This window comes from Labrus bergylta, chromosome 15 (assembly GCF_963930695.1).
Source record: "Labrus bergylta chromosome 15, fLabBer1.1, whole genome shotgun sequence".
NCBI lineage: Eukaryota > Metazoa > Chordata > Actinopteri > Labriformes > Labridae > Labrus > Labrus bergylta.
The window spans coordinates 15,805,204-15,821,279 of NC_089209.1; the positions used below are offsets into that span (position 1 = coordinate 15,805,204).

The 16,076-nt window shown below is 38.1% G+C and overlaps 1 protein-coding gene across 10 annotated transcripts; it reads left to right on the plus strand.

The window, feature by feature from the left end:
- Positions 1 to 812: 812 nt before the first annotated feature.
- Positions 813 to 14,614, plus strand: trdn (triadin). 10 transcript variants are annotated; one of them, XM_065963961.1, is made up of 8 exons: positions 813 to 1,267; positions 2,822 to 2,907; positions 6,685 to 6,885; positions 8,737 to 8,778; positions 11,939 to 11,974; positions 12,308 to 12,355; positions 13,510 to 13,671; positions 14,380 to 14,614. In XM_065963961.1, exons 3-8 carry the CDS (start codon positions 6,699 to 6,701, stop codon positions 14,400 to 14,402), a joined length of 498 nt encoding a protein of 165 aa, XP_065820033.1. In that variant the 5' UTR covers positions 813 to 1,267; positions 2,822 to 2,907; positions 6,685 to 6,698; the 3' UTR covers positions 14,403 to 14,614. The 10 variants fall into 10 exon arrangements, with proteins under 10 accessions (XP_065820033.1, XP_065820035.1, XP_065820036.1 ...); XM_065963963.1 differs by having other exon boundaries at positions 814 to 1,267; positions 2,822 to 2,880; positions 12,308 to 12,331; XM_065963960.1 differs by having other exon boundaries at positions 815 to 1,267; positions 2,822 to 2,880.
- The last annotated feature ends 1,462 nt before the right edge of the window (positions 14,615 to 16,076 follow it).

Here is a 16,076-nt window from a genome sequence, read left to right on the forward strand (position 1 = left end):
GGTCCAGTCCAATGTTACTACCAGCTGCTGTCTGTATCTCTAAATATAGCCACTGCAGTGCAGGCTCCCAGGGCAAGACTGGGGATCAGGTTACTTCTTCCCACTGCTCTCTGACATCGACATACACAAACACACATACAAAGGCATTCTCATTTTAACTGGAACTCAAAAACAGCTTCTGACAGGCTTTAATAACTCACACAGGGCTCAAATAGATATTTATCCACTTATCTACTCCTTACTTTGACCTCTGTTTGACAAGGCAAGACGTCTGGGAGGAAATGTGTTTCAACTGAGAGAAGTCAAACTGTGGTTGGGAAATTTTTAGAAATTAAAGTCCTGAGTACTTTATTTTTTGAGTCGCTCTCAAGGACACAAAGTATGAAATGCTCTCTTTCTCTTTTGTTAAAACTGTAGGTGTTTCTGTAGAACCAACGAATCATTAAATGCTTTAAAACTCACAACAGGCAGTAAAATGAAATAAATCACAACATAACTACATTCTTCATTTCTTGGATATCAATTACCTGGATATTATGCCATTTACAGTGGCAGTTTCGAGAGGTTGGAAGTGGTTTAATGGGTCTCCTGGAGGTGGCTGCCTCTATCATTATAACATGATTAATAAGCTTAGTGTTTCTGAGCCACAGCACAGGAGACTTTAGACCTTTGTCCCCTCACTTTGTTCTTTTATCTTCTCTTTTTCCCTGCTTCAGCCCTTGATCTTTTACTCCTAAACCATGATTTCTTTCTCTCCAGTCCCTCCCTCAACCTACCCTCTCTCTCCCTTCACTTCCGCTGTCTCTTTATTTTGGACCCTCAGAGGGGGTAGGGTGACTCTCAGTAGGTCACCCCCTTCTCCCTGCTTCAGTTTGCCTCACTCTCTTCATCATTTAACCGACCAGGAACTTCATCTTTGAAACTTTCTTTGACTCAAGAATTTCCTAGACACAAACTGAAACCTTCAGGAACAACCTAAACCCCAAAAACAAATCATTTTTACTGGATTTTCCTCTTTTTTTCCGCTGTGGTGGAGGTTCAGGGGTATTTTTAGACCTGCTAGATCCAGCTCATCACAATTGCTCTGCGCTTGCTCTCTGCTGGATTTGAGTGTAGCCTCCATCAAAAAACATCCTCACATTCAACCCAAGCTAAAGAGGATTTAACGAAGGAGTTACATGCTTGTTTCTATAGTAACACTGCCTTTCCGGAGCCTTTGAAGGACTGAAGGTTATCACGGAACATCCAGCAAACTTGAACGTCCAAGGTACTGTGAAAATTAATTTCACTCTGGCTGAACTATAGTATTGATCTGAGGGACGGAGGGCTCTGCACAATCCACACAATTATTGTCTCTTCTAGAAGTTAGCTGAGTTAAATTGCAAAATGTAAAAATAATGAACAATTTTAGTCTAATCATAAAAAAACACCCCAAAATAATAACCCATTCTATTACAAAAAAAAAGCTTTGACTGAAGTTATAACTTCTGGTTAGTACTTTTTATAGAAAGTTAATGGCAACTCAACTAATTGCCACATGTCGCAGTCGAGGAACAGGCTATTCATGTGTATCTTTCTATTACATAACGCTTTGAATCTTAAGCTTAGGATTGATAAGCTAACTAAAAGAGAACGAATAGTGATTCAGCCCCTTCCAACTAACCTCACTGTACCGGTTGGATTTATAGGATAGAATAGGAAAGGAGTAAACTATTGGTAATATTTGGCTACAAACTGTAGAACTATAGCGTTAGCTGGCTGTGACTTCAAATCAAACGCAGCTGTTGTGACTTACAGTAGCTTTTAGAAGGCTACCTTGTTGTCAAATATGTTTTATGTTGACATATAGGGATAAGCATCCCTCCTAATTGAACTATACTTTTTTTATTTAACTTCTTCATTAATCAACAACAAGTAGCAATCTGAAAAAAATAGACCCAAGCTTTAGTTACCAAAACTATAGTTCCATTGGTGGCCTCTGATTTCAAAGACAGTCAGACCCCAATAGGATCCAAATTAAAAAGCCAAACTTTACAGCAGTAATACTGTGGACAGCCTGCCATTAAAACAGTTTTGGTCTCTGTACTTAATTGTTATTCCTCTACAATTTGTACACCAGGGCCAACAGCAGAACAAAATAGTTTATCAAGAATTTGAGCAGTGCAAGCTGAGATTGATGTCAGTGATAAAAAAGCCTGTGTTTTCCCTCCCAGAGTCAACTTCACCTTTGCTTAATCATTTAAAAAATGGCAGTAAGCTGCCACATGCTGTCAGCACAAAAAAATGATACTATAAAGAAACATTTTGCTGCAAGAAATTTGAAAAGAACTCACAATTCACTCTTTGTTTTCCGTTACACCTGTTACACCAGGGGCTTCAAAACCTGTTTGACTTAGGAAGGCTTTATACCGATCAAGGCCTTAAGAGTAGATGTGAAGCATTTGTGTTAAACAATACATTTTTCGTGTGAGGGAGTTTCAAGACCTACAGAGTTAAAAGCATTCAGACATTAATAAGGAAAAAAATATATTCTTAGATCTGTGCTCTGCCTTTTATCATCTCACAACCCAGGTTAGGAAGTTTAACTTTAAGTAAAATATTTACTATGATGTTCATGTAAGAAGTTACATATAGCCCCTTTAAGCTTGAGCCAAAATGTTTGTTGTATTTAACAAACTTATTGTGTGTACAGCACATTAAGGATCAGTTGCAATGTACCACTGTCAAGGACATGGTTTCTTTCTTTCTTTCATGAAGGCAATACATCTTTGTCTTCAATAACTTTTGTAGCCTGTGCAAACTTATCCCTCTGTTTTTTTAGGAGTCAGCAGCAGTTGGTGCCTGTTCAAAGATCAGCTCTGCACCCCGTGGTAACAACAGGTGGGCTGTTTCATGTGTTGCTAAGAGGTGAAAAAGCGTTTGCAGGCTGTGACTCACACTTTGACAGAAATTATAAAAGAAAGTGCTACAAATATTACACGAGAAAGAGAGTTAAATGGTTGATTGCTCAGTGCTGCTTTTTTCTGTTTGAACTAAGACATTCAGACGGTAGTGCTCCAATCTTTTGTCATTTTAACATCGTGACTGTTTTACCTGGCGATCAATACCTTGGCCTGACCAGCCGTTGCCAGGGCTTCAATCAATGACAGGTCTTTACACACACACACACACACACACACACACACACACACACACACACACACACACACACACACACACACACACACACACACGCACATACTCAGCTGTACCTCTATAATGATGCACACACCAGTTGTTACTCACCAGATTGATGTTTAGCTTTCTGAAGTCAAACCATTACACAAAAGCAAATTGTAATGTTGTGTGTGTGTGTGTGTGTGTGTGTGTGTGTGTGTGTGTGTGTGTGTGTGTGTGTGGGCAGAATTTAGTTGAATTGATTTTATACCTAGTTATCTGAATGCAGCAACAGAAAGGTCAGCCTGAGACCAGCTACTGAATCACCACACATCAATTATCTACATTACAAAGGACCTGGATGACATACATCCAGTACATTGACATTGGACAGAACATGTACAGTATGAGCATTGAGTACTGTATGTACTACAGCATACACTGAGGAAATTATGGAAAACATGTGTTGTTGGAATTGAACTGTAACTTTGGAAAGATTCTGGTTTTCAGGGTTTATTTTAGTTTTAGTTTTAGTCTAGCCACCACTGGCATTTTTATAAATTGTTCGGTATCTCATTGCATTTTTAGACTACTTTAATGGTCTTTGATATTCATACAGTCCTTTTTTGGAAAACATTTTGTTCTATTTAAAAAATCTTCCTGCTTACAATGAGTAAATACTGTAGAACACATTGTTAGTTTGCCAGACAGGGAAAGAACTGAAAGAGAAATGAATGAATGTAAATGTAGGATCCAGCATTTATACCCCCTAAGGATTAAATGCCTAAACTAACCTTTGCTACATTTATTTAAACCTGTCTTATTAACCTGTCTCTCCCTGTGAAATCTGTGAATCAATCTCTGATACCATATTGCCCAAATGTTCAAAGATCAAAGCATGTATGCAATACGAGGAACTGTATGCCTCAGCTCACATGTTTGCTTTCTAGTTTGTCTCTGGTATTGGTGGTATTGCATTAAAACATTACAGACTAGTAATTCATATATGACTATATAGACACCATCTGGGGTCCTGTATCAAAGTGTAATTCATCCCCCGGATAAAATTATTGGTACATTTTTTGCTTATATGGAGTGAGGATAAACATTGGCCACCATCCAATGATGATACAGCTTCTGGGAAGAGTGGCCAGGTTTTTAGGGCTAACTGTAAAAATGTAGTGTGTTGCCATTGTTTCCAGTCCACTAAGTAATTTGAAAAGCAAAAATGAAGTTAGAGTTCAGAAACAAAGTCTAAGAGCAGATTGTTAGCTGCAGTTGCATGCAGAGGTCTGTTAAAAGTGTTTGATATGAAACTTAATGATCGTCAGGTGAAAGCCAATGGGAGTCGTGTATACTCAAACTTCATACTGAAGAAACTAGAATGCTTCCAATACATCATATTGGGTGGTCATTTTCTGCAATTTTGTGAGAATCTGTGCTTGGAAATTATTGAAGCAGTGACATCTGATGATACAGACTGATTATGATAAATGAATACAATATCAACTCAATCTGAAAATGTCAATATGAACATGATTTTTATAGATGTGAAGGACTGGTTACTGTTCATCAAATGTCAACTGTGCCTGTATGATCCCAATTATTAAACCTTCAAGACAGTATGTCAACTGGTGACTATTTTTTAATAGGAAAAAAACATTGCTTACACATGTACGGAACAAGATGAGCTCAGTGCTGTTTGACCAAAGGGGGCGCCAAAAGCAAAGCAGGCTGAAAGCTCTTCACAGAAGCTTTAATACAGTTCTATTTGATTACATGTAACTAATGTCATGTAAAGTAATTTACAAGCAGGAAAACTTCAGAAAGGTATTTGTGCTTACCGAGTCATTTATCTTCCATGCAAACTGTGATGTGTAAATTGCAGTTTATGGGAATATTGAGGTGAATGGAAGACTTTACAGAGAATGAAAACCATTATCTTATTCTATATCTCTTGTCCATACCAGGTGCTCTGTCTTCATCAAGTCAGCCTACCTGTTGCTGAATTGACTGTTTAGCATTTCCTATTTCCAGTCAAGCACATCTTGTGTGTGTGTGTTGACAAGCCACAGACAAGAAAAGGCTTTAATATGTCAAATTTTCTCTGGATATTTACTTTAACTTACATCTAGCAGTATTTAAATTGCAGTGTGTGCCTTGAGGTGCATGTATAATATGATGAGGAGACAGGGGAATATTGTCACCATCCTACACTTACCCTCTATTAATTGACAGTGAAGATGAGAGCCATTAGAGTAGAAATCACCTTCTAATTGTGTGATCAGGTTTGTCATAATGAACGGTGTTAAATGTTTCAGCTGGACCAGCACAGAGAGCACACAGGGCTTATATGGATCTGCATCCTTCAGGGCCTCATTAATAAACTTGAGAAGGGGCATATTTCTTCCAAATGAGTCAGTCCTATTTGAATCCCATCTCCACAGCAGTGTTACTATCACTTTATATTTGCAGATAAGCTGTGAAAGAGGCACGCAGAGAATCTGGGGGTGTGTGTGTGGGGGGGGGGGATAAATCATCTGAGGCGCTCATCGAAGCACGCCTGGAATGAACACAAACAACTAAACACGAGAGCATAATCGTGTTATGGCAGATGGTTACATGGCAGAACAATGATCAAAAGTTTCTTTAGAGAAGTAATTTATCTTGTAGAGCAGGATTTTTTTTTTTTAAAGTGAAATGGAATTTGATCTCATTGCCTTGGGCAAAATGTGTATCTTTCTCTCTTTCATTGCTTCCTCTCTCCCCTCTACCGGCCGTTCTCATCCTCTCACAAAGGGAAACACGACATACTTGCATGATTCACTGACATCTACCTGAATTAAACAGCTGCTGTGTGCTTGAATCAAACAATTTGGTACACATGAATGTAAGTGATTGTAGGTATTCGACATATGAGGCACAGATTAAATTTACCTTTAGCTTAGACACAGATCGTCTCAAGGGCAGCTAATCCAGAGACCTTAATATAGAAGCTTTTTCCTAAACTGTGACTGTGTGTGCAGAGAGCCTGTCCTCTGCCTGTTTTTTGATGTTTTGTTTTGGTTGCCATGGGACGTTTCTGGACGGGAAGCTGGTGTGTTTCCTCCAGCCAATGACAGCATTCATGTGAGTTTATTGGAGTGGAGACAATTCAGAGATTCAAACTGGCGATTGTGACGGACATGTATGTACAATCAAAAAAGAGTGGTAAGCTTGTGCTAGCATGCCATAGCTTGCAGTGTAGGTACAATCGGTAAACGTACACACTACGTCCTGCAGTGAGTCTGCGCTTCTGGGGGGCGATGAGCCCAGGAGGAGGGGCCCAGTTTAAATGCAAAATATCTCTATTAAGTTAAGGTCACGGGTGAATCTATTTTTGCACCTTTGTCAAGCATTCTAAGTGATTTGAAAGTCTTCCAGTCACTCTAGCTCCCTTAATTTTAATCCTTTCCCTTTTGTGCATTGATCCTAATTTTTGTTTAAACCTCTCTCCCTTTCTGCCCCACATCCTCTTCCTGTCCTCAGAAATCTCTTTGCCAATGAGCAGCCAGACCAACAGCGGGGAGGCGAGCTCTCCGGCTCAAACCAATCAGAGGACATTTTTGGATGATGTCCTCTTGACCTTCAGTTCACCGATGGCCTGGCTGCTGGTCGTGGCTCTGATCCTCACATGGTCGGGAGTTGCCATCGTTCTCTTTGATCTGCTCGACTATAAAACGTTGGCAGGTGAATAGTTCTTTGAATTATTTGTTTTTAATGCTTTTTTTCAATCAATTTAATCAATTTTGCATTTTGTACAGTTTTTTTCACTACAATATTTCATAATAGAAACCATATTGTGATTAAAATGTGTTTTTGATTGTTTATCCAATTCATGATACTTTCCTTCAAATCATTTAGATCCATTTTCCACTGATCATTTAGGCTAAACATTCACATTTCATCCAAGCATTTTTCAACGACCATACAGACACTTTTGAAGCAGTCTTCAAAAGTGGAAGCTCACTTGTGTTTTTAGACATTCATTCACATATTCACTTGGAATCTAACATTTATGTCTCCATCATAGTTGACAGGTTGTGTACCATTGATGTGATACAGCTGTGTACATATATTGACACTTCTTCTAACTCCCAGTTAATGTCACACTCATAAACCAGTTGATGGATTGAAAGGGCATTTCCAAACACATGTTCAGTCATATTTGCTTTAAAATATCTAGTCATTAAAGGATTTCTCTTTTAAATTGATAAAAACATATTTACTAAATTATTTTATTTCATGAAAAAAATCTAAGAGAGGTTCTGTCCCTTTAAAGAACCCATATTATGCCCTTTTTGGGGTTCGTATATTTAATCTATGTACCTACTTTTGTACGTTCACAATAGCTAAAGTCCAAAAAAAGTGTCTGTTTTCATGTACTGCTCCTCCTTGCTCCCTCTACGCTCTGAGTCTGTCAGCTACACTCTGCTGAGCCTACACTGTTAGACCCCACGTGGGCCAAGTCTGCTCTGATTGGTCTGCCGATCCGCTCTGTCGTTATTGGTCAGTTGCTCAGCACGCTTCTCGGAAATGTCCCGCCTCTTTTACCATATTGGGAATGCAGCCACTGGCTCCGTCCGAGGGTAGCATAAACATTAGCACCTTAGCACTACTGTGCTACCGCAGGCTACGGCATATTGTGGGCGTGCTACAGAAGTTAATGGGCGTGCAACATGAGCTGCCACAACGAGCCAATGGGCTTAGATCAATGATATCACACAATGACGTCGGACTGACAAATTTTTATCGAGGGGGGCTAGAACCGAGCATTACATGCGGCTAATGCTACAGCCAATAGGAGGAGATAGGAGAAGCCTTGTTTCCGCGGACTTTGAATTTTTGCAAATAGATGTGCCTAAACATGCACAGGACACTTGGAAAACACACTAAAGAGCATATAAAACCAGAAAAAGAAGAATATGGGACCTTTAAACCAGTTGTCTTTATGCTATGATTTATTAACTATTTAAATATTTTCTTCCTTTTCCGTGACAAGACCGGCATTTAGATCAACGTTTAAACATAACCTTGATTGGGGCAAATCCCTTTTGACACTTCACATTCGGTAGTTTGTTTAATGAGGAAGTAAATGCAAAACATACAACAAATCTAAAGGAGTTAAACATTTTCTTACTAAGTTATCTTCCTATAGTTTGATATGCTGGGGTCTCCAAACTGCAAGTTGCTCTTTAACATGTTCTGTAGCAATCTGTAACTACACCTGACACACAAAGGTTAACTTCCTCAGATTTACCAACCCCACAACAGGAAATCAATCATTTTGATGAATAGATGTATAACAGTTTACAGCTCATTTACTGTGATAATGACCTTTCTATCAATTCTACTTATATCTGTTCCATATCACTCCTACAACATCTGCACATGACCATGTATTTGGACTATCCTACACTGTCAGAATAGTCCTGCCTCACACATCAAACACACTCATCTCTAACTCCTCTCCTCACTCTACTCCCTCCTTCACCTCTTCTCCATCCTCATGCCGTCAATCACCCGCCATCCCATCCAAAGAGTACACATCATACTGTGACGACCCCGTGTGTTTATCTCCTGGTAAAACAAAAAAACTGCCAATCCTCTAACAGTTTGACTGCACGGCTTGTTTGCACTAGAGCTTTGCATGAGACGGACCAGAGAAAATCAAGATAGACACGCTCTCTGTCTATTATGTGTCCAGTTTATTAATTGAAACTCCAACTTTTTTAAAAGGGTGAATCAATACTAAAACAGCAGCCTAAAAACCTGCACTTTCCGCTGGTGGAGACTTTCCACTGGATGAATCACTAGAAAGTTTCAAAGAGCTACTTTTCTGCCCCAAGGGGTCATGTCAAACATTTGCCCAGGTTTTTAGATTTTCTTCTCAGAGAAAGTGGACAATTTGTACCTTTTTGAACCTTTGGTAGAGCATGTTTCTTAAAGAAAACCCTCCATAGAAATGTGACTATCCTTGAAGTAAAGCCCTGCTCAAACACACTTTCTATGATATCTGAAGTGTTACATTTAATCATAGCATTATGCTCACAGGGTGGTACAAGAACGTATTTCAATAACAAGAACTAGTTTAAGGAATGAAGTTCTTGTAGCTTACTTATTGTCTGCTATACTGAGCTTACATTCTTAAAATGCCAGTTCACAGGGAAACATCCACTTTTGTATGGTTTGGCTAAAACAAAGGCTTATAATAGATAATAGTGATCAAGGAACTGGGTAACAGCTTTTGTGTCTGATAACATCACAAACCTTTAGCTGTGTTTGGATTCTTTATCTCGGTTATTTCATGCAGAGATATGCAGTAAAGTTGCAGAATTGTATCTATTAGCTCAGCAGGAATAACATATAGAAGCAAATATTTGCATGTTGACAATGACAAAATACCAGAGCTGCATTTTTAATCACAAGGCTTTCTCTTGCCGTGACATTTCTATAAAGACATTTATGTTTCAATGAAAGACGGAGGATACTCTTTTGGACGGCAAGGAAGAAATGAAATCCCTCCTGTCTTTGAAAGTGCAGAGAGAGAGAGAGAGAGAGAGAGAGAGAGTTTGGTGTGTATGTGTGGAGATAAAAGCAGAGAAAGTAGAGTCAGAAAAGGAAACAGATATAGCAACAGTGGGAAACAGACGCACACCTTGACACACTGTAACAAAAGATATAATCATTCAGTGGAGATCAAGGTTTAGAGAATAAAGAAACAGCCAGAGGGAATAAAATACACAGATATAAGAACAAGGGAGAAGGTGGAAGAAAGACAAAGATGCAGCACAGCCAGCAGTTTAATCAGTTTATCAAACCTCTTCTATTTATTTTCTTTCTTTCTTTCTTTCTTTTCTTAGAAAACTGATTCTTTATAAGAGGGTGTATTCAGAACGAAAGAAAGAGAGAGAGAGAGAGAGAGAGAGAGACAGAAAATAGAAGAATAAAGAGAACAAAGGAAGAAATGAAAGTAAGAGAAAAAATAAGAGAAGGAAAAATAAGAAAGACAGAGAAGAAGAAAGAAAAAAGAAATGTAGAAAACAACAAAAACCTGTAAACAAAAACAAAAAAAAGGAGAAAAAGAGAAAGAAAGAAGGATAGAAGGGAGGGAGAAGATACACAATGATGGAAAGAAAAGGAGAAGGAGGAAATAACCAAAAGATGAAAATAACTACAACCAGAGCTCTGTGTTATTTCATTTTTTCTTTATCCGTCTCTGATGTTTGCTCCTTTCCTTTGAAATGTATTTTGGAGTCTCCTGGGTTTGTGTTTTATTATTTCTCCTGAGCATTATTTGTATTTTCTTCTGCTTTCTTTGTTTTTTTTGTCATTTTCTTGTTGATTGTAAATTGAAAAGAATACCAAAAAAAAAAAAAAAATAAAGGTTCAGAGTGGAAAACAGAAAACACTGATGGGAAAAAGGTCAAAATGAGACAGAATATAGATGTGAATTAGAGAGAGAAAAGTAGAGGGACACTGAATGAATGAGAGAAAGAAAGAAAAAAAGAAAGAGATAGTAGAGTGACAGAGAAGCTGAATGAATAAGAAGCAGGAATGAAAGGACAACAGGGAGTTAGCAGGTGGGAAATGCAGGCTTTTCTATATCTGGTGTCTCTGGCTCTGTGTGTGGAGTGCCAATCAAAAAAATGTCAGTGAATTAATCAGCTGTTTATGATGATCTATTATACGAGTCCTCCACACCGCATAACAAACAGGCACAAAGCTTCTCCCACCTGAGAGAGTTTTAATTCAAAAGCTTAATTAATGCGAGTAACTGCTTGGAGATAGATTCTTTGTAAATGTGTCCCCACGGCTCGCACAGAAGGGTCAAAATACAAACCGAAAAGAATCATTTTTAATTTTTGCTGCTTTCAAATGCCTCTGGTGCATTATTTGTTCATCCCTCTCAGCAGTTCCATCACTTGTTGAACCCTTACGTTACCTGTGTATTCAACAGCTGTGGCTACTTTAAATTAACACATTTAGAAAAACACAGAGGAATTCCTGAAATAAAAAAATAAAACAGAAGAATAAATGAATTATGGATAGATTTTTGTCTTGGTGCAACGGTTTCTTTTGTCATCCTTCAGAGGTTAATAAGCAGCAATTAAATGCTTTATTACCAGTAAATAAACCATGGAACTTTAGGTAATCATTTAAAACAAACGTAAGCTGTGAGTTGTCATTGGGACTAAAACCTCCTTGTCTAATGAGTCGGTATTTGTCAAGTTATTAATCAGTTCACTAAACATTCTCATCAGCCATCAAGTCATGCAGTTAATAATGATGTTCATTAGAGTCACAGGTTTCTTTTTGTAACCTGTGGCTCCTTTCCCGCATGTCATTCCCTACTCTCTTTCTCCCTGATTTCCAACCCTATCCACTGTCCTATCTCTTCAATAAAGGCACAAAATGTCCAAATATAAATCTTAAAAATTAAAAAAAAAAAAAAAAAAAAGCAGCAGAAGTACATGGTAAATCCACTGAGTCGGCACTTTTGAGTGTAAATAGTTATATAACCAATGACTATTGGAGCAGATGTTCTGCATCTGTTTGCCAAAAGGTTAGAGGTCAAACTGTCCTTGATGTTGTCCATCTGATTTATTCAAGAGTTTATCAGACACCGATTATGATGGAGGAGAATAAAGATTTACCTGTCAACCCAGGTCTGTAATTTTTTTTTATATCAATCTATACCAGTTCTGTTACTCGTTTTTTTTTTTTTTATTCATCAAAAAAGGTCAAAAGACAGTTCCTCATGAAGTGGAAAGCAGAAGTAAGTGAGGGTCATTACTACATATACTTTAATGGTGGACACAATGATAAGAATGTGTGAGGAGTGTTGATGTTGCAGCTGTGTGTTGTTTCATGTAGTGTTTTGAATCAGCATGTGCTCTGCATGATTGAATATTTTAACATTTTGTATGATGAACATGAAGTGCGTTGTGTGTTGTGTGTGTGTGTTTTTTTTTGTAAAAAGTTGCCTCTCATCAGTGTTTTCTGTCTTTCTTTATCTCTCTTCATTTTCTTCTCTCACTGTAATCTATATTTTACACTCGGCGTCATGCTGTCTCTGTTAACATCATGTCTGTGTGTCTCTGCCCCTCAGGTCTCCCTCCTCCCTCTGCCATGGGTAAGAGAATAATGAGGTCTAGAAGTAAGTGCAAACACCTTTTAAACATACTGTTTCTTTTCCCATTTGGGTCCAATCCTTAGTTCTCAGTGTAAATATATCTGTACAATATTGCTCTCTCTGGTAACCTGCTGTGACCAAAGTGTCATTAATGAAATGTAACAGAGTGCTTGAGCTCTGAGGATGGTGAAGAAAAACACCCACACATTTATTCTTACAGTCTATACTTTGAATCCATCGTTACAAAAACTGCCTTTCTGGAAGTCATTGTAAATTAACTTATTGATGTTTTAGCTCTCGAAAAGGAGTTTCTAGAACTGTAATTCTTGATGTTTTTGTTCTGAATTTTTTTACGGCCTTTAGCCTACGTCTTCTAATTTATTTTTTGTTTGTGATTATTCTGAAAAAACAGAAAATAATCAGCAGAAAGTAATTTCTGGTAGTAAGTAGAGTCATGTTTATGATCAACCTTCAGTGCTGAAAATGAAGCCACAGAAGTGCACATGAGGTTGGCTGCAAAAGCCTCACAACCCCCCCCCCCCCATCTGATATTGGTGTAATCGACATCACATGGGGAGCAGGCAAACTTTTTCATTAAATCACATAGTGCACATCAACTTTTTGCTAAAATATAACTTTTAACAATGACATTTAACAGATCTTCAGAACAGCAGGAGAGAACGCTGTAGTTGCGCGCTCAGGGTGAGATTCTGCTCGCGCTCAAAGCATGGTTTCTCCTCGCAGGATACAATATTGCTCGTGCGAGCATATCAATTCTGTGCGTGATTGCTGTGAAAGCGCTCACAAAAATAATATGCTGTTTGAGTTGCACGCACAGCTCCTTTACATCCGCACATGGATCTCATGTATGCGCGGGGATATAACGCCATAGGCTAGGAGTTACATTTCTTAAATGTCAGAGAAGTGTCACCAAAGATGATATTTTCTGCACTTACATCGTGGTGTTTGTATGGTTTATGTTAAATAAGTTATACGCTAAAATAATTCTTGCTTACAGGCAGTTTTCTTAAATAACTTTGCTACCTAATAACCTAACCTCGTTCAGATATGATATTATAATATTTACAAATATCAAGGCTCTTAAAGGTGTTGGGGTTTCAGAAATGGGCTGAACAGTTTTTATTATTTTCTTTGTTTCTTTACTCTTTTTTACGTAGGTGGTGTTCGTCCCATAAAATCAAGGCCTGCGCTCGTCCCTGCTGATGTCACAGCTCAGGAGAGTGCTGATTGGTTGGAGATGATTTGGACCTTTGTTGCCAGTTTGGTGGCTCCTGAGGATGAGGAGGAAGGTATTCACCAGCTAACTGAAACCCTCACATGTAAGAAAACATCACCTCACACTAATAACTCATTACATGACGATCATTATCAATAACTAATAACGTGAATACGATTCATACCCCGGTGAACGTCTCACATAAACTTGCCCCAAATCATGAATCAAACCTTTTAATATTCTGAGTATAGAGGGACTAATCAGCATGACAACTCTGACATCAGATGTTTATTATTTAAAAGCTTACCATGATCATCCAAACCATGCAGACAAAAGTAATGAAGGAGCTGTCAGAGCTTAATCACTCACTTACTAATGGAGTTATAATGAGTTTGATGCCCTTTAACCCGCTAAATTGTTGAAATACATCAGGCATAAAATAAACTTCCCACTTTATCTTCTTTATCCAATTATCAGAGCCATTGGTGCATTCAAAATATTGTTAATTAAGTGTAATAAAACTTTGAACTTGAAGCGCTGATCTGTGTATGTCACTATACTTCAATGACACTTAATAGTTGTTCTCGTCGGAGTGAAAGAACGACGTGTTAGAGTTATTGAGCCATGAATATGAGAAGCAGTTAATTACAGTGAAAGAGTTTCAAGGCCAAACAGAAGCAGACAGAAAGACAAATGGAAAAAAACACGGGGTTTTTTTTCACCATCTAGAGGTGCGTGAAAGTTAGGTGAATTTTATGGCTGCAATAACTGCGGTTAAAGAAGTCCTTGATTTCTTTTTTTCTTTTTTCAGCTTTCCACTCTGAAGAGCTCTGAACAAGAGAAGTCGGCATGGGGAGAGGACGAGTACTGACAAGAAGTTTAAAGAGAGAGGAAGAGGAGGCAGAAAGAGATGAGTGTCTGTCTGAAGTGGAGGATGTAAAGGAACTGAAGAATGAGGAGCAGGATGTACAGTTTAGCACAGTTATGTTTCTTTATGACCGCCTGTCATCAACTGGAATTTGATGAATAAAATCTGCCAATTATCAGCCTTGGGTTTGGTTTCTCTTCTCAGTCTGACAAGCCATTTAAATTTCCCTATCTGAATCCTGAACACTGATGTCTGGATTTGTTCTAAAGGAGTATGAGCTGTACCCTTTTGAAGAGACACAACTATAATTTTTGATGTTTCAATGTTATTTTTAAAGCCTCAATAAGCAATTTTTACGATTTAAAATAGTAGTTTCAAAGTCTGTCTAAAAGTACTGTGGTGTCTATCCCATTTCCACAGAGCGCACTGGTTGCTTGCTTTCAGGACGATATAACTTTGGCAGTGCAAGGGCCATAAAGCCATATGCGAGAAGTGCATCAGAATTTACGGAGGTTGGTTTGTCCTAGTTGACGATTTTTCACACTTAAATATAATAGAAATCAAGTATATCCTCTGAAAATAACTCTGTGGGTCATGACTGTCTACAATGGGTGTAACACCAGAGTCCCACTGTCTGTGATGCTTTCTGAGTTTTCCCGAGTCCTATCTTCAGTTTATTTACATCGCCAGGACTGCTGGCCGGCTCCTCCCCTCGCGAATAAAAGTTGTTTAATTGAGGGACTAGAGAAAAGAAGAATAACATACTGTACTCACTGCTTAACTGTGTTTCTAGATCACGCTCATTTCGGGTAAAATTTACATGCAGTGTGAAGATACGAGCATAATAAAGATCGCTAGCATTGGCATGCTAACACAACAATGCAAAGCAAGTTGTTTTGCTTTCATGCTGCTGCTCAAGGGCAACATCTGCTGGATCAAAAAAAATCGCATAATAAAGCCTTTAAGCTAAAAAGAGGTCAGTTAGCCCATCTCTGTACTGTTTGATACGACGGTTCAGGCAAAGATGAAAGAGGACGGTGATGGATGAAACTATGACGAGAAAAAGAGAGCGTGACCGGACAAGAAGCCGGACTAGAGTAAATATTGGACTTTGTCAGTCTTTGGCTTCTCACAACATCATGATCTGCGTTGTGGAAAAATGCTACCTTAACGCTAATCAATAGAAGAAGATATTTATATCCCCTATCAAATGATTCTACCGGAACACAATTTGGAGCAGGTTTCGGTACAGTATTATTACATATTACAGGGGAAGTGTATCTAAACACCACTACTCACTGCATTTTCACAGTAAGCAAATGGAAAGCATCTTTATAATAAAGTCTTTTGAATGATTATATATTTATTTATTCTTTCTTGTTATCAGCTCATTTTATTTTGATTCCATGCTTGTCCTATTTTTTACCTTGACCATGGCGAAAATTCACATTTGACTCATTATCTCTCGAAGCACCGTTCACTTTTTTTCATTTACAATATAAAAACTCAAATAAAAAGAAAACGGATGGAGAAATCCGTTACACTTAAAATTTCACTAATATTTATTGATATTTATAGCAACACAATGTTGAATTCTTTTAAAAGCAATATAATTAATGGACGTTTTCTGTATTATTTTT

Excerpts from the sequence above, each read along its gene's own strand:
- trdn (XM_065963961.1), top strand. The coding sequence starts at position 6,699 with ATGAGCAGCCAGACCAACAGCGGGGAGGCGAGCTCTCCGGCTCAAACC. Across the intron at positions 8,779-11,938 it reads CCCCGTGTGTTTATCTCCTG|GTCAAAAGACAGTTCCTCAT; the intron begins GTAAAACAAAAA and ends TCATCAAAAAAG. Across the intron at positions 11,975-12,307 it reads TCATGAAGTGGAAAGCAGAA|GTCTCCCTCCTCCCTCTGCC; the intron begins GTAAGTGAGGGT and ends TCTGCCCCTCAG.